Consider the following 20,072-nt stretch of genomic DNA (forward strand, 5'->3'; position numbering starts at 1 on the left):
ATGAAATTTGATCAATGATAAGGAGAAAAGTAAAATGACTAAACGTAGCATGTTTTCAAATTTCGCATCCAGCGTTTGGTCTGTTTCATTCTAGTAACCAGAACCGTGGTTGTTTTTGTTTATACTATTGCCGTTATCGTTATCACAATTCACGACTTATCACGATTAATTTTTTTTTTATGTCTTATACCACGACCACGGTTAAACAAAATACCGCACTAAAACAAGCGCTCGCGAATTTTTACGTTTTCAACGTTTCAAACGTTGGCGTTCGTTCTGCAAAACGTTTGCCGCTCCAGAATTTCCTCATAGGTCCGTGCTACCTTGCAAGGTTTATATTACGGTTTAAGATAGAACCGTGGTTTATATATCCACCTTGCAACCGTGACTACTACTATCTTAAATCGTGATTATCACTTAGAAGTGATAAAACTGATAACGAGTAACGACAGTCGTTTTGATTGAATAATGAATATTTCAAAATTCATATTTGAATCGGTCTGTCACTCCAAGCCTCCTTCACTGGTTAATCCATGATAGGTATAACAAATTATTGTTATATATTACCCATATCATAGTGTAACATACAACACAGATCATGTCGAATCGCAGAAAATAGTACAATCTGTTGAAGTTGGAAGTGGGTTTTTACTTCGTCAATATGACTACCATGTACGGAAACGGTATGAAACAATTAGAAGAGCGGCATGTGCCCACTAAGGTCTTGAAAATGGAATGGTCGAACAAAATGGATCTGTTAGCCATAGCCAAGGAACATGGTAAACAAGAATGGACAATAATAGTTGGCGATTATTTATTTAATTTTTTACTTGATTGATTAGTAGTGTATGTATTTTTTCAGGCGAGGTGTCTTTGCATCGTCTTACATGGCAACGAGTCTGGTCCTTAGCCGCCCCAAAAGATAAGACATTGGTGACTGCAATGGCTTGGAGACCCGATGGAAAACAGCTGGCTGTTGCGTATGATTCATGTGAGTTGTATTATAATTTAGATGTTTTATAATTGCCAGTGGTTAAATTGGGAAAAATTTTGAAAGGGGACTATATTAACCAAATATGTAGGAGTGTTCTCGAGTTCTTACCAAAGCTTATATCAAACCAAACTGTTTTAAGGAGCTCACAAAATAAAAACCTGCATTTTTTTTTTCTTTCACGCCTACCTATTAGTTCTTAAAAAGTTTATATTATGATGTATAAGCAAATTTCCTTATAAGAAAAATGATTCTACCTACATATATTATGCTCACTAAGTAAAAATGAATTGCAATTCAGTCTGAAATTAAAAAAAAATAATAATTTTAAAGATGTTTTTATTTTATTTAAGTATTTCAACGACAAATAAAAACAAATTTATATTATATATCACGTTAGTAAATTTCTTGTTATGCATCCCCCAGACATAGGAGACTTAAATTAAATAGGACGCATAATCTTGCCTTAAACAAGAAGGAGGACTACGTCCCCCCACTTTAACCACTGATAATTGCACAAAACAGACTAATTTATGTATGTTTATTTTAGGTGATTTATTGTTAGTGGATGTGGAAAATAAAGACATCGCCTTCAGCAAAACTACTGAGAGTAAAGTTACTTCTTTGGTGTGGGTACAGCAAGAAAAACCTCAGAAGAAAGACACCATAGATTCTGTACTGATTAAGGTTTTTAGAATTTGGTTATTATACTTAGTATCAGGGCTTGAAAAATTATACATTTATGGGTAAACGTTATTATGTGATATTTATACAACTAATTCAAAATATAATATTTTTAACATATTAGGTATGATAAAATATAATTTGTCTTCAGCTCCCTATTTATGATACCAGTTATGGTAAAGATAAATTATATGTCTAGTTTTATTGATATTACATAATACTATACAGTACAGGTATTAAGTATTAAAAATGTACAAAATTCACTGAGAAATTAATTCAAATTACTGAATCTCCCAGACTCTAAAGTAAAAATTAAATATTAATTTAAAATTTCAATGATAAAAAGAAATCAGTATTTGAATCTTAACCCATTAAGTCCGAAGTAATTTTTTTTTAAATATTTATTGTTTTTATTTTCTATAGTTACTAAAAATAACCAATTTAATACAGCTATTTTTAGAAATTATTTTTCGCGTTACCATATGGGTGCGCTAGGACATAATGGGTTAAGTAAACATCTCCCAATATACATACAGTTTTATATTTGAAATCTAGACTAAGAAATTAATATGTTTTGTTTCAATTTTAAAATAATATGTATTTAACAACGAATAAATAAATGCATAAAGTTGAGCCTGGCCTATTATCGGGTTGTATCTATTTTCATATGTATATTAATTCATATGTAATTTGATTTAGATGAATGGTCTTGATTATCTCCCAAAACTCCAAAGCTTGGTCCTTCGCGATACACCTGAAGAGGAGAACAAGATACCAAAAGTTCAAGACACATTGAATTTATTGTTAGTTGGCATGGCCAATTGTGAAGTACAAATATTAGCATTAGGTATATTCTTGTGCGGATCCATTAAATTAGCCGAGGTGTTTAAAAAAGAAGGCACAGTGTTAAACATACACATGCCAGTAGATTTTAGTTATTTATATGTGGCTATTCAATATTACTATGGTAGTATAGAAATAGTGACAATTAAATTACAAGAGTGCGACACATGCTGGGATGACGTTTATGATTTGGCATTCAAACACGATCAGTTGCTGTCGTCATTAGATTATTTAGATCAAACGATGAAAAACATACTGGAAACGTGGGAGCATGTATCGTTAATGGAAATGGAACTGAAACTGAGCTCTTATTGTCCAGAAGACCCGGAAATGGTGTCTGCTGATCTATTGGAACTGCTAATCTATGGTATATTAACGGAACGAATGGACCAGTTCCTAAAAAGAGATTTGACTGATAAAGGCATCAAAAAAATCGGCCTGTCAATCGAGTCAAGTCACACCAATGTTCAGAAACTAGTGGTGAAACAACTGTCGGAGGTGACCAACCAGATTCTGTTCCAGCTGGTGGAGATATCTGGAATGTCGCTGAAAAAGTACGAATGTCTGGGACTGACAGAACACAGCGTGAAGAAAGCTCTACGGTCGGTCAACGGGTTCCTGATGAAGTGCAACGAGGTGCAAATTGTCATCGAAGAGTCGCTGACCCGGTACAAACTGTTCTTCAAGTGGCTATACGGTATGATGATCAAGCTGAACGATGAAAACTCTGCCAACGACTCGTCGCTGTCGAACACGTCGCAACAGGAACTAAACATGCTGGCCGAGTACATAAACGGGATGGGAGAGACCGGGGCCAAGGCCAAAGACTACAAACTGGACCGGGTGGGCCAATACTTCCTGGACGGTGACCTGGAGTGCCCGTACGATACGCGCAGCCAGTGGTGGTCACTGCTCCAGGAAAACCCGTGCCTGGAAGAGAACGAACTGATCGTGGCAGCGTCTCGGACCCATTCACTGACACAACAGTTCGCCGTGCTCAAGGCCGACCTGATGGACATATTCGCGCAGCGCAAGACGTTCTTTGACAAGACGTTCGTCATGTACGACAACGTTCCTCTGGAGGAGCCGTCGGGGCTGTCGCACGGTCACACTCGCGTGAACATGGTGGACCTGCCCAATCACAAGCTGCTGGTGTGCTGTGTTCGGGAACTCCACGCACACGACTTTGGGTTCTACGAGCTGATGGCGTACAGCGACACACGAGAGGTGACGCAGCGCAGCACCACCGTGTTCTACTCGTGCGATGGCATCAAGCAGAACGTGCACGACGTGCAGTTCTATTCGCCTGACTACGTGTCTGTGCTAACGGAGACGCTCGACCGGGCATCCAACCGGTTCTCGCTGTTCGTGCAACTGTCTACCAGCTGCGTGCGCAGCCACTGTTCGACGGACGGACTGACAACGTGTCGGATAGGGCAGCCGAGTGCTGGCAACAGCAGCAGTAGCGAAAGCTGTCACACGCTGAGCGATTACACGTGCCGAGTGGTGGAAAACATGGCAGCTTCGAGTTTCGCTGTCAGCGGCACCCGGAAAGTGGCTGTGCTGTTGTCGCAAAGCCGGCACAAGGTCCGGCTGTTTGAGATGGAAGTGGATGACGAAGAGGACGAGGATGACGACAGTGCGATGGACGTCACACGGGACTCCAACTTGGCGGACGAGACCGCGTGAGGCTCCCCCCTTCCCCCAACCCTTTACTCTCCAATAAAACTCCCACCTGCCATGGAGCATTCCAACCCATGTTCAAATATCGTGTTGTCGTAGTCGTTACTCGTTGTGATGATATGAGGTCGTATAATAGTCATAAATATTATTTTACTATCGTTAATGAATAATGATGATGTGTATAACGCTACCAGAGTTTAACAAACTCGTTTATGTTTAATGTATTTATATTATTATGCTGGCGAGATGTGCTTGCCGGAATTACGCGAATAATATTATATTATATTTTGTATATTTTTATATCCCTATTATATCATATTTTGTATATTTTTATATCCCAATTATATTAAATTAAAATTGATTCGATTTTTCGTCCTACACTCCTACAGCAAGAATCTAATAATATTATATCATAGTCTTCCGTTGGTCCTCATCTGCAGGTTGTTATACACTTCAGTCTTAACAATACAATAATCTTGTTTTATTTTTTGTTCATATATTTTTTTTATACAGTTAGATTATTCGTATTTTTGTTTATTTTTATATAATATATACATTCACTATATAAATACGGAAAAAAATGAAGAAAAAACAATCGGAACAGTCATTTTCCGACAAGGAACTGCCTTTTTCATACTGACGAACTGTGTTATTGCATCCGATATTACGCCTTCGTCTCTCCGTTATTTTTGACTTGGGATGCTTCTTTTTCCAGCGTCGGGTTGTCTATGCCGTGTTGAAACATGTTTTCTTTCATTATGTTAGTTTTTCTGTACATCTGTCTGTCCATCGACACGTCTTCGTCTGAATCTTCTAAAACCATAAATCGTAACACATTATACGTAATATTATGTGTAGTCGGACTAGCCGATAAAAAATGTAGTCTATAATGCGACTAGTCAATAAATTTACCCCTGAAGTGCAACGTTCTGTTACTATTCTTATACGCCGTTAGGTAAAACAAGTACAGCAACAGTATCAGCAACACCAACACGCTCAAGACAGCCGCCAATCGTATGCTGTTGACCTACAGATCAGTTGTACAAATCATTATAATTATTTATATTGGTTGTTTCATGTTTATGTTTCTAATAAATTAGGTTAGGTTACATATTAGAATTTTACAAAAACTGCAAAAGTAAAATGGTATAACAAATTTAAAACAAAATAAAATGTTTATTTAGGTGCACGTGTGACGTGCGGAGTAATAACAAATTCAAACACAATTTTTTTTTATAAGGGATATTAAAATTTAAAATTCATACCAGAATATTTAACCTATTTGAAATCATACACATTTTCGCAAAATTGCAAATCGTGAGAAATTAACTCTCTCTTTAGTTTGCGTTTGGTTAACGTATAATAAATAATAATTGATTATAGTCAAACCCCTAGGGTGACCCGTAATTATTATATGTTCTACATTGTTTTAACGTGATATACTTACATACCAAAATTAATAACACCATTTACAGTTATAGATTACCAATATTATACAGTCATTACACAGTCATTATCATATACTTACCTAGTACCTATATTATATAGTCATGTGTTATATAAAATACCGAAGTAGTATAGGTAGTAAATTAAATCAAAACTATAAAAAGCATAATAGACACCATATAACAAATTGATTTCAATAAGATATTTCGAAAACATTGAAACTGCGATCTAGAAAGCTATAAGACGTAATAACTAGTAGCTAATTAATTTGTTTGTGCTACTATCTTCATGGGTATCTTAATTCTTTCATCGTTACTCGACACTCGTTAAAAACATTACATTTATTGACAGTATACTGTACCTATAGGTACGCACTATACAGTATAAACAATCGTGCTTACCACAAACCATTGCGTGGTGTAATTTAAAATTCATTATTTATTATCATAGATGTATATAGTCCAATTTTATGGAGGTAATCAAAGCCAACCCCCCCCCCCGTAATATTTTTTGAAAATGATACAGTATGATTAGTATGTATGTTTAGGTAGCTATTACATTTTAAATTGAGGAGACTAGGAGATAGTCCATCCCCTATTTGCATCGATATTCATTGTGCCCTGCTGTATAGAGTTCGAGTATATAGCACTTTCACAATTACTGGTATAGAACATAATATTATACTATGGAAGTATTAAAGTAACGTATTTTTTTTTATCGTAGGTTTTTTGTTAAATCCAATGAAATGTTTATTTTATAAACGTTCATACAAAATTATAATATGTACTTAATAATTCAATATAGTTATGTAATTTTTTTTTCTAGTGTAACAATGTAAGATGTAGATATTGCTATCAAAATATATTATACCTATTTGGAATTCAAAATATATGTAAGGCAGGATTGTGGGGGCCCACGGGTCTGTGTTGACTAATTGCGCCCTTGGAACGCAGTTTTTAAATCGTTGGATTGAGCTCCTCTACTTAATATTTCCCAATTCGATAGTAATGTCAATATTATATAGTTATAATAATAATAATATTTATATAGTTATATAAAAAAATTACGAATGGGCCTGGTTGGGTTAGATTTAACTAAAAAAATTACGGACCAGGAACATTTTTTAAGATTCGGCCGAAAAAACGGCCCGTGCTGATCTCTATTATATAGTAGAAAAAAATACCCTACCATTGATCATTCATTATAACTTTAAATAATACATTATATATTTTTCAATCTAATATATTATATATATATATATATATATATATATATATATATATATATATATATATATATATATATTTCCATGTAATATATAATGTTTTAATAATACACACCGGCTGTTAAGTCTTAGTGCTATACGGCCTATACCTACCTACGTACTTAAGCAGATAAATACAATTTTGTAGTTTTAACGATGTATAGTATACGATGATGTATTACGGCATTATTTAGATAGTAATTGAAATGCGTGTATACCATTACTGTCCTATAGTGATGTTTAAGTAATTACCGTGTAGTCGTTTTCCCAGAGGTCTTTCCATTCCTTTTTTATTTCCAGCTGCACCGACCTTGCCGACAGCGATATGTTTCCGAGGTGTTTACACACGCACGTGTAGATCCCGCTTTCTTCAGCTGTTACTTGCTGAAATAGCACAAACACAACCGTTAGTCTGATGTAAATAAATTAACATTGAACTTATCATATATATAAATATATAACGCAGTGTTTTTGACAAGATATATGTATATATAATATAGCTATAGAAGCCAAGCCATTATACATTATAACTGCCATGCCGCGGATGAATATGGAAGCGGGTAGATCAAATATCGGTTTCGTCCGAGCTTAAAATGAGCTCATTGAAATATTCAATTACATTATTAGGTACCTACTTAAAACCAGTGGCATATCTGCAGTTTTTCCAGTGTAACGGGCGATAGGTATACATTATTAATTTAACTCTTAATACGAGGGGGGGGGGGGGTACTCCCAATATTCCCCTCTGCGTATCATATTAATCAACATCTTGGATTTTTTTGGTATCCAGCAGTAATTTAATTTTTATTATTATTGTTACAATAATAAATATATAAAAATATTCAAGGCCCATCCTGAGTGCGATCCACCCATCACCTCCCTCTAAAATACCCACACCCTAAAATATGCTATATTAAAAAATATGCTCGTTGCAGCACTACACAGGAGACAGGTGACTCCGACACTCCGTTAATAAATGTACGAAACTAATATAGTAATATAATATAATGATTAATAAGAAGATACTGACAATCTCACTGTACCTAACTATATACATTTTATGGACAAATCTAATCACACATTCGCATCTAACCCGTTTGTGTGCGTCGATCATGGTAAATTTAGACTAATTCCATAAAACAGTTTGGTGTAGGCCAGATCTTCTTTAAAATATGTTAATTCTTTAGATATTTTGAAATACTTGGTGCCTTAAATGTCAAAGAATGTATTTAGTAGACAGTGCCAATTAACGTATTTTTTTGGAACGGTTTACCAGTTTAACATATAATAATATTTTAATACTTTTCAATATACCAACAAAAGCAAACATGAATGTTTTATGTAGGTGTTTAAAATAGATACCAATGCATTAGACTTGTACGTTTTACTAAATTTCGTATAGAGTAATTAGACAAATTTTGTATTTTGTGGTTTTTGAATTGTCTACCTAAAATAAAAAAACATACATTGTCAGGAACTGGTGAATATCGTCTATAATGGATTTTTAACTTTTTATGGATAAGAGGTATCTAATTTAAAATGATGAAATTGTACTATAAACATGTAAAATAATGAAGATATTATAAGTAAAAATACAAAAATTAAAAGGTTTTGGATGATAAAAACTACGTAGAACATCAGCTTCTAAACAAAATAATAATCGAAAAATGTCTAAATTGACTTATTCTCTTTTATACCCGCGCGCCGTACATACTACCTAGTGTAGTAATACAATAAATCATATTTAATATACCTAGCACTACCGACCTTGATGTAAAGAGTGCCGGTGAGGACTTCGTATTTGAACTTGTCGCTGTTGGGCGCCGTACCGGGCCCTATGATCTGGTCGGGTTTCATCCACCAGAACTGGAACCTGTGGTGTTCATCGTTGCTGGGACACTGGAGCACGGCCGTTTCGCCCGGCGACACTTCGATGATGGTGTGTTGGAGCGGTAGCAGATCCTTCTGGTTGTCATCACTGCCGCCGTGGTTCGGAACTCCGGCTCCGACAGACGCTGGCCTGCCGGCGCAACGGCCCACGATCAACGCGGCAACCGCGAAAAACGTTCGCAGACGTGCCACGGCTTTGGACGCTAGCATTGCGGTATCGTTGCCGGTATGTCTGTTTGGAGGTATATTACTATATTATACTATTCCTATATACTATCGATTGCTATCGCGGTCGGACTTAGAGGCAGCGACGGTGTGGACCTGCGGAAAAACGCGTCGGTGGTTAGTATGATGAAGCGTGTATATAATATGATACGCTGTTGTACGGACACTGTAGATATATTAGATGATATAAATATTATTATTAAGTGCGTGAGGTACGTATAGTATGGGCGAACCACGAAAATCTCCGATTTATGATTTATAGATCGCAGCTATCGTTCACATGTGTATTGTAGTAGATTTCCGTCACGTCGTCGCGGTTTTCCTATACGATACGTTCGCTGCACTAAATTATATTATTATTGTACACTCGGTCCACGCGAAATTCGAGCCGCGGTCGTGGTAACGCGCGCCGCTGAAACCGAAACGCTACTGTTCCTCGGTCCGATAGAGGCGACAGCATCCGCTGGCCCGCTACGTCGGCGTCACAATAATAGCCAATAGGCGCGTGCGACGGCTACGTTCGAAAATAACTCGTATTTTTTTTTTTTTTCGTTGTTTTGTTCTGTATACGCGCGCACAGCAGTAGCTGCTGAATAGCAGAAGTCGGAGAGCACAACACTATTATTATTATTATTATTATATATTATACGCCAGTACAACGGTATATATATACATATAATATTATGTCGTACGATGATGGTTGTAGCGGCGTGAGATACGCTTATAGACTCGGGTTGACATCCAGCCAATTACGACGTTTTGTTTTGACACTACACCGCGGCGGCGTCGATGGAAAACGAATCCGAAAAAACTTATCGCCGGGCGGTCGCCTATATTTGAATATAATAATATTATTATCAGCTATACTGCGGGCGCTGCGTATTCTGCTACAGTCGTCACGAACAGAGACGCATTGTAGGACGTGTCGTCGTCGTATTATGTCTGATGACTTTACCTGTCCGCCTGCGACTGTGTAGCCTGCTAGTGGTATATAGTATTATAATATTATACAGCTGTAAAGGACGGGAATGTCTATCATTACTGGTTCATTAGTTATTTGGGATAACGCAACCTTGTGTCGCTATGATCATTGACATCGAAATTCAATTTAAAAACTTTGTACATAATTATATTATCCTATCTGTATAGGTGGATAGGTACGTCGAGGAGAAAAGAGATTTTTTTCGATGTTCTTATTAATTATGTATAAACCAACATTTTTTTTATTACTCTGTTTTCTCATTTTCAACGTGTTATAAACTCTCGACGAGGAGTTATAGTAATAAATAATAATAATATGTTTTATTACTATCGGTTTATTTCGTCGACGATATCTGACGCGTTGCCCTTGTGTCGCGCACTAATGCAATTTAATTCGTCTTTATTCGACAAGTCTTATGACTAAAAAATAGACCGGGTCAAAGTCGTATAGGTACCAACATATAATATTATTTGCACGAGTTGGGCAGTGATATTTTCATCGATATATCATTATTCTTTATACACATTAACGCGGTAAACAACCAAGACTCACTGAATTTATAACATATTATTATAGTATGTGGGTATTTATAAGTTATATCAAATATTGCCCACGAAATGATAACTGATTTATCTAGCGTTCAATATTCGGTGACATCAGTGTAATGCAATAAATATATAATGTATTAATATATATTGATACCTGGTCGATGGTATTAATGGTAATGATGGTATTGTAAATTGTTGATCGATTATAATTTATAATATAATTATTGAAGTAAATATTGGCTAGTTGTTTGAGTACATATATGTATATTTATACCTATGTTATTTATATAAGTTGTAATTTAGAAAGAGTAAAATCTCTAAATACCGGGAAACTCTTGGTTCCTAAAATGTTTTCCTCTATTTGAAACTTTTGATATTTAGAGGTGTCTCAGTATCTGTTAGGAGAAGCTTCACTGGTATGTAATAAACAGAGAGTAACTTAGTAAGTGTATCATTCACCAAAGTAGGCGACGGTATTTAGTATTTTTCAGCGTTATAGCTAACACGTAAAGACTATATGAACCGCGTGTAGAGACTCGTTACTCGACAATATAACACTGATTATAAATAATAAATATTCAATTATTATTATGATGATTGACGCAATAAAATATTGCGATTCTGTCACAAAAGAAAGAAAAACAAGAGTCAAAACTTATAGCTGATACGCAACATAGATAAATATAATATATAAATGTATGGACAGTAATTTATTTGATTTTTAATATTCAATTATTTAAATACACTGATAGTATATTGTATACTATTATAGTATTACGTAAGTTTAATTAAGTAAGTTAAAAAGATAAAAATATGTCACTTGTAATGTTATATAGTATAGGCGTATAGTCGACTTGTATTCTGGGTTATTAGGTTAGGTATACTGTATAAAACTATCAACGAATTTTATTTAAACTTAGAATAATGCAAAATTAGTTATTTATTTAATATCACGGATAAAAAAATACTTGTTCTGCAAAATTCAATACTTTTTAATATTATTCTGTTATGAGTTTATAATTTCAGTATATTATATAGATGGTATACAATATTTCCACACTAACAAATACTAAAAAGGTAAAAATAAATTTTAAAAAGGAGGGTAAGACTTATGTGTATGTCACTCTGCTGTACAGTAGATTACAGGTGGGTCACTGTATAATGGATGGTATTAAATTTGAATTCAATGATATATAATATCATTGTATAAGAAAAACTATTCTGAGCGGAGACGGTATGTCAGTTTAGGTATAAGACATATTATATACTTATCTATGGTATTAAAAAAAAATTGACCTATAATAGGTACCTATAATAAATTCCAAATTAATCATATCACAATATTCATTAGGTACTTATAACGCGTTATACATCAACAACAAACCGTGATACTATCATAGATATATAATAGTATAGGTACTTAAGAAGTTTCAAGTATACCCACGAAATATATTATACAATCACAACAAAATAACTAAAATAGTTATTCCAGGTTTTTAATATGTAATTTCGTCCAAATTTGAACTTAAAATGAGTACAAAAATAAACTGTGCTTATGTGTTTTTAGATTTTTTTGGTAACAGAATAAACTACTTACGTGGAATCATGTTTTAAATTTTCAATTCTTAGATATGAAAGTTGACCATTTTATAAATTTTTAACTACAAAATAATTATTGAATGTTAAATTTGATAAATTTTTTCAAAATTCGATCTTTAAATGCTTATAAAAAAAAATTGTGCCTATGTATTTTTAATATTTTTCAACTGCTATTGTAACAATATATCAGGAGCCTTTCATTAAATTTTCACGCTTTTTTACCAAACAAACAAAATTGTATTGATATTTATAGAAAAAAAAACTAAACAAATTGAAAACTGAGAATGTCCGTAAACAACTCAAAAAAAGTCAAAATATTTTCAAAATTTTATGGTGTATAAAAAATGAAAATATTAACATTCAGTGAAATTTTCAAATATCTACAGTCATTTGTTTTTTAATTACAATTAAATAAGAAAATCGTCGCATGAGAAATTGAGTGAATATGAAATGTTGTAAAAATATGAATTTTAAACGCTCATAAAAATTTAATTTGACTTTTTTGTAGAATTTTTTTTTTTGATAAAGATAGACAATATTATGAGGAATCTTGTATTACATTTTCAAATCTTAGATTTAAAAAGAAAAATTTTTACGAATTCTTAACTAAAAATAATTTGCTAATTTTCGTGATTTTTACATATTTTGTCAATTTTTGAACTTTAAATGCTAATAAAAAAAAACTGTGGATTTTTAATATTTTTCAAATGTCATTGTAACAATATAGTAGGAGCCTTGTATTAAATTTTCAAGTATTTTTACTCAACAAATAAAGTTTTATTGACATTCATAAAAAAAAAAACGAATAATATTGGAAACTGAAAACGTTCCTAAACAGTTCAAAACAAATCAAAATATTTTGAAAATTTCATCATGTATAGAAAATGGAAATATAAACAACCAGTGAAAATTTCATGTATCTACGATAATTTGTTTTAAAGTTACACCAAAAACCAAAATCAATTTTCTCAAAAACAGGTTTTGCGTAAAAATTCCAGTTTTTCCTTAATTTTTCTTTTTTTTTTCACGGCGCTTTTGAAAACTACTGGAAAAATAATGCCCAAAGTACCAACTACGTTCACTGTCCTATCAGAAAAGATACTGTTGAAGAAAATCGAAGCCCTTTTACTGTCCTAAAAGGTGATGACAGACACACAAAAAAAAATAAAAAAAATAAAAAAAACACACATCATTGTAAAATCAATACATTCATCGTTTCACTGAGAATCTAAAATCTATTTATAATATAGTATGTGTAATTCAAAATATGAATAACACGTATTTTTTAAGATTTATAATTTTTACAAGGACTTGTTTTATATTGTTCAGTTTTTTTTTTTATATTTATTGATAAATTGAATTAAAACATTAAACATTAATAAATTAGTGGCATATCCGATGAGCTACGAATTGCGACTTAATATCCAATAGATATTTCGTCATTAAAAATGCCACCAAAATTATCGAGTCCTGCGTGTCAAGCTTTTTACTTCAATTTATGCTCTGTCATTACCTCAACATAACAGTAATAATAGTAATATTTATAAACACCAGAAGTACAGAAATATTAAATAATTTTTAGTTATATTATAATTCGGCATTTTTTTTTAAATATTTGTCATATTCTATTCTTTATACTTATATTGTCTTGTATGCATTAAAAAAAAATAATAAACAGGACTATAGTGATGGACCAAGTATGACAACATTTAATTCAATTAGCTAAGATATTAGAAATTTTTGTATTGGTAATGTGAAATTTCTGACTACCTAGTAGGTCTAACCTACCTACATATCATTGCGTAGGTATTGATGTATAGTATAGTATAGCTTTTGCATGATTAGCATTACTGCGCGAGTGATATGTAATTTTGAAGGTTTGGAAATAATTTCTATAGAATAGTTGAACACATGGTGTGATTTAATAATATAAATAAGCTACTGTATTTGATAATACTTGAGTAATTATTATTTTTATATCTTCCGAAAATCATAACTATATAATTAATATTGTTCTTTATAAATAAAATATAATCATAAATTAAATAACAAAAACATGTTAATTTATGATCTCCGGCACAAATAAGTATAAGCCGCTAACACCTTATTCTATGAGTCCTAAATTTTGTTGTGGGAGGTTAGTCGATTTTCAGTTTTTGATTCATCGATCTTATTGATTCTTAAATAAGCAAAATAAACGTCATAATAATAAGATTAATATTTAAAAAAAATATTTAAAATAGCATTATAGACTACTTACAATAAAATCTGAATTTTCACATGTCTTATCCTTATTATGGCAAATGTTAAACCAAGGTAACCAATAGTTGAATAGTCAACAAATATTATATCAAAATATGCTTTTAAACTGATAATGAACAATAATGGTTCTTAAAAAATCAGAATCATATAATTATTAATTAGTTATTGTACACCTTATATAGCTATATCACTATATCCCAGGCACTTATTGTATCATAGATTTATGAAGAACAACATAATAGGTACGCTATTTAAATTTATATCAATATGCACATAAGAACATTTTAATTTGACATAATTATATATTTAATAATAATTGGTCGAGATAAAAATGTCAAGTTAGATTCTGAGCGGAGCGATGAATATATTGGTTTTACAATTATGTTTGTCCAACGTCACCTTTAGAAGGGGTAAATAAAGCTTCAATCTTCAAGGTGGGTTCTAGAAATTTTTTAGTAGAAAAATAAATCTCGTTGGTACTTAGTCAAAAATAAAAATTACCTGTATTTTTTTAAAAAGTCAGAAAAACTAAAAGATAAATACGATAAATAATAAGTTGGAAATATTTATGCAACATCAGTTTTTAATCGAATATGTTTTTTGTTGTAATTAAAAAACAATTTAATGTGTACATTATAGTTGAAATTCTATAACTCTAAAATGAAATAAATTCATCTTTAAGAAAAAAAAAAAAATACTCATAACTCTAATTATAATTACTATAAAAAGTAATAAATGTCCACCAAATATTCTTATTAACTTTTCATAAACGAGATATGATTTCTAAAATATTAAGACTATAATTTAAATACATTTATAAGCGTTTAAAGCTCAAATTTTAATGAAATTGCAATATTGTACATTTAAACGAAAAATTACGATTTTTTTTTTAAAAATTTAACAGTCAAGTATGTGTCACATAATACATATTAAACTATGCCTTATGTGACATATAAATTGACTATAAATATGGACTTAAGTACATACATTGTACCTAATTCTAAAACAAGTACAATCGTAGGGACTTGAAACTTTTTTCATTATGACGTATTTACGTTTATTAATTTATAATTGTTAATAAAATACAATATTACTGAACGCAAATTTACTATGTAAAACAACGATACCATTGATTAAATATACATATATATTATGTATAATTATAATAATATTATAAATAATTTATATATATTATATATAATATATGTATATTTAATCAATGACGATGCGTCGTGTGATTGCGTGGCGTCCTCTGCTTAGTGTGAACGTAAAATTGTGAGACAGTGACAAGTGACAACACATGCGGGTTCTAGCGTTCTCTTTATAAACTCTCGAATCTCGAGAAAAACTTTTAAAATTGTTTTATCGTAATTACTAAATACTTAATAGGTACACATAATAATATGATTATGATATCGTAAAAATGTATATAATATATAAAAAATCATACATACAAACTCACCGGTAAACGTTTTATTGACAACCAATAATAATATAATAACTAATAGGTGTAACCTATCTGCTATCTGCCTATCTACTATTATAATAGGACAATAGGTAGCTGTCTAATTTTAATTAAAATTAACTACTTTATCTATATTATAGGCCTTTCTTTGGCGCTCCCGCTGGTGGCTTATGATTAAAATGATATCGTCGCCACGTTGATGTCTCAGTTTTTTGCGTATAACGTGTAATTCGATGTGACTAGGAAGTAGAAATCAATGAATATATTGACAAATCCAAACCATTCATGGATAAAATACGTTCTTATAAAAAAAATTCCCTCATTTTTCATACCTAAACATCTTATGAATTCTGTTTATTATTGTCACTTTATTTGAATAAGACTATTAATCACTTTGCATATTACATACCTACGCATATAGACAACATTAATACTTATTATAATATCGACCTTAAGTGAGATTTTTTTTTATTATTTACAATCACCAGCAACTAGCAAGAGTATCGAGTTTCAAGTACATTAATTATTTTGCTTGTGTTCGCGGGATGAAAACATAGATCTTCCATAATAGATACTAAATATAATAAATAATATACAAAATAGATGTATATTATAGTATTATAGTGTATGGTATAGGCATGCCGCATGCGTATATATATATTACATAAATGATTTTAAATATGGGCTTGAAATTCAAAAATCCAAAATCAAAACACTATAATTTTGATTTTTTAAATACATTTTCAAAAAGGTTTTTTTCGACTCAACCATTTATATACATTTATCCCAGTCAAACACGTTTACAGTAACAATAATAATATATTTGATATTTATATCTATATTATAATAATACAGTTATATATTATCTTTTGTACATTATTGATGACGTTAGATATAATATGCCAGAAATACTCATATAATGTTGATATAACTATGATATAGCTAGTAACAAGTAGCGTGTAATAAACATTACACATATTATATAGACTATACAATTTTTATTTATTTTTATTGATCTTAAGCATCGGCAACTATAGCTATTAGCATTTTTGTAAGGGGTTACAGTTGGTTAAGTAACACGCGTATTCGTGGTGCGAGGATTCGTCACTAAATACCCTCGGGTGGACGGTGGTCACCTATCCGGGAACCAACAACGTAGGCCGATGCTTGACCTCAGAACACGTATTAGTAACTGATGTCAACCACCGGGACATACCAGGCCCCTTAAATGTATGTACCAATTCTAATTACCATCAAATGTACCATTATAAATATTTTTTTATGATATACGAGGCGGCTGTTTTTAATTTAAGAATACTATAGGTACGTGAATAATGGGTGTTTAGCTGTCTTAAGTACATTTCGACATAAATAGATAAGTCTTAATGCTTCGCATTTACCAGGTTTCTACAATGAAATTATATAAACTTTCAATTTTACAATATTGAACTAATAGTTTAATTGTGACAATTTAATTTAAAGCTGTAAGTCCATAATTTATTATGATAGAACACCACAATACATTTCATGTCATATCTCCTTCGACTCCATTCCTGTAATCCAAATGTTGTTGAAAAACAATTCTAAAAAGCATGCGCATAGTAAAAATAAAAAAAATATTGGTCACTAAAGTAAAAATCTATAGGTAGGTAACCATTATGATAAAAATTAGATTTTTCCTTTGAAAATGATGATCCTATGTTATAGTTACAATCGGTTCATAGACTAAAGTTATTTAACTACGTGTAATGTGTATTGTGTATAATACATACATTATATATAATTAAATCTCAATAAAAGTATATTTATAAATATGTCAGAGATATTTCAAATCAAAAAAAAATTGACAGAGACAATAATGAATGTCTCGTATTACGTTGCAAAGACGCCGCGTGTGTATCTATGTATATATATAATATAAAATATATACGTACGATGTGAGTACGAATAGTACGATCTCAGCTCCCTTCACCGGCGTATATAGTTTTTTGTGTGTAGTAATATGAGAGGTCGGAGATGCGGATCATTGTCACTACGAGGATGACCACGACCCGTTCGAACTTCGATTCCAAAGTGACGCGAAACCGTCGACCGTCCGACTGTTATAACGGTCGAGCGTCTTGTTACAAAATGTGTATGGTAAACTGGCAATCATATACATATTAAATATATTATTATAAATTTATAAGATAATAATATTGTTGTGGTGCGATTAATTTCTGATCCCTATATAATATATTATTGTTCATTTTACTCCCATTATCATTGTATGCATAGTGTATATAACACATTATTATTATAATAATGCTTAATCGGATCACTGGTATTTAAATATTTAGCATAATATAATGAAGTGTGTATTATTATTTATTATTGCATTTGATTCGTAATTGATAGCATCTAATAGCATCTACACAGTTTTGTAAAATTAAATATATTATTCTTAAGTTTTAACTTAGTTTTATTTTTAAAAATATGTCATGTACTATTATTAATATGTGTAATATAAAATATTAGGTTTATTTTAATAATTCGCGCCGTTGCAGTGTAGCTTAGCTGTTTCCGCTGCTGCAATTTTTCGGGATATACATTATAATATAATCGTATACATGTTACATGTTTATATTATTACCTATGTATCTATATGAATGACCATTCGTCGACAAATCGTTTTTCTATTACAAATGAAAATAAAATCTCGTTACGATATATAGATATATTATTTTAGAAATATTTATGGCTTCACTTGTCGCAATTGCTACTATTGTTACTTGCCACTAATATTTAATGATATAATAAATTATGGTTTTAAAAATATTACGCACTTTACGCGCACAAAAAAACAATATCAAAAACAACACACAAATAATGTTATATATAGTTTAACTATATATATAGCCTAACTTTAAACTAAACTTTGTTAACTTAACTATACACAAGTGGCTTAGCGGAGTATATACATGGAGTATATATATGGTTTTTAGTTTTTACCTCGAGGGGGTTTTTAATTTATACTTTATTTATTTGATACTCATATATAAATAAAAGTGTATATTTATATTTAACAATGATTTATTTTTTATAAAATAAAATAAAATCTACTCTCGTTTCTCATATTTGTATTTGATAATTCATTAAGAGAATGTCAGGGGTTAGCGCACTATTTATTTTCTCTCTCTGGTCCAAGTGCAACATAGACAAAACGCTTTTACGCAGAATCATTTTTCCTATATTTCTAAGTAATCTTAAAGTAAAATCACCTATTACAAAAAAGATAGAGAATAATATTTTAGAGGAAATGACATGTCGATTTTATTAATATTTGACTTTGTATTCGACTTTTAAATGTTATAAATTTGAAACAATCTTTAGACAAATCAATATGTCATTCCCTCAAAAATATTATTCTCTAGATTTTGTGTGATGGTTGGTTTTACTCTAAGATTACTTAAAAACATAAAAAAAAACGTTTCTGCATAAAATTCGTTTTGTCTATATTGCGTGTGGGCCAGAGAAATAGTGCGCTGACATCCTCTTAATGAAGATAATTAGTATCTATTGCTTGACAAACCAACAACATAGTAATTAATTGGTGTTACTTTATAATTTACCAATATTTGCATATTATAACCTAAGGCTGAACTACAAGTAGTGAATAATCAAAATAACGGTCAAACATGTGTCATATACCTAGCCTTTTATTGATATTCGTACAATTGGAAACTAATTGTTACGGGATTTTCAGAAGTTCCGCCTTCCCTTAATCCATACCCATGCCAGAATGCTCATAACACCCATATAGTATAAAATATATTATATATTAGGTACAGAAATATAATATTAGATAAAACTTAAACGTACCTATACTGTATTCAGTACAATGGCCGTACTGCGCAGTGGCAATTTTTTGTCAAGCAACACTAGTCCTGCTGAGTGTACCGCCTGCTGTGTATAGTGAGGTGCTGTCCATGTGCACAACTGGCCGCCCGGTACTATTCTTTTTTCGCATAGAGTACCTATAAGTACAAATTGTTTTCTTAGGTTTAATGTTTATAATAGGTGTTTTGTGTTTAACAATCGAGTTATTATGAAACAGAAGGAATGAAAACTACAATTTCAGCGAATAAACGGAATTATTGCGTTTATTGTTATGCTTTATACAACTTGAATAATAACTAGTGTCTACAACT

At 31.6% G+C, this 20,072-nt stretch overlaps 2 protein-coding genes across 4 annotated transcripts in view; one reads left to right on the top strand and one right to left on the bottom strand.

Annotated features, from left to right (window-relative positions):
• LOC100167194 (anaphase-promoting complex subunit 4) overlaps positions 1-4,562 on the top strand; it is a 4,914-nt gene extending 352 nt beyond the window's left edge. Inside the window, exons 2-5 of one of the 2 annotated variants that reach the window (XM_008184633.3) lie at positions 722-779; positions 863-991; positions 1,542-1,678; positions 2,375-4,562. In XM_008184633.3, coding sequence (XP_008182855.1) covers positions 722-779; positions 863-991; positions 1,542-1,678; positions 2,375-4,207 — 2,157 coding nt within the window. In that variant the 3' untranslated portion in view covers positions 4,208-4,562. Of the gene's footprint in view, positions 1-399; positions 780-862; positions 992-1,541; positions 1,679-2,374 lie in introns of those variants that run through there. The other variant, XM_001952687.5, reaches the window with a different exon arrangement.
• A 152-nt stretch (positions 4,563-4,714) lies between these two features.
• On the bottom strand, positions 4,715-19,856 carry LOC100161721. 2 transcript variants are annotated; one of them, XM_003244306.4, is made up of 6 exons: positions 19,744-19,856; positions 17,817-18,026; positions 8,679-9,122; positions 7,164-7,295; positions 5,114-5,228; positions 4,715-5,014 (listed from the first exon to the last, which is right to left on the bottom strand). In XM_003244306.4, the coding sequence occupies exons 3-6, from the start codon at positions 9,009-9,011 to the stop codon at positions 4,866-4,868; spliced, it is 729 nt and encodes a 242-aa protein (XP_003244354.1). In that variant the 5' UTR covers positions 9,012-9,122; positions 17,817-18,026; positions 19,744-19,856; the 3' UTR covers positions 4,715-4,865. The 2 variants fall into 2 exon arrangements, with proteins under 2 accessions (XP_003244354.1, XP_029347574.1); XM_029491714.1 differs by lacking the exons at positions 17,817-18,026; positions 19,744-19,856 and having other exon boundaries at positions 8,679-9,549.
• Between the last annotated feature and the right edge of the window lie 216 nt (positions 19,857-20,072).

This window comes from Acyrthosiphon pisum, chromosome A3, assembly GCF_005508785.2.
Source record: "Acyrthosiphon pisum isolate AL4f chromosome A3, pea_aphid_22Mar2018_4r6ur, whole genome shotgun sequence".
In the NCBI taxonomy this organism is placed as follows: Eukaryota; Metazoa; Arthropoda; class Insecta; order Hemiptera; family Aphididae; genus Acyrthosiphon; species Acyrthosiphon pisum.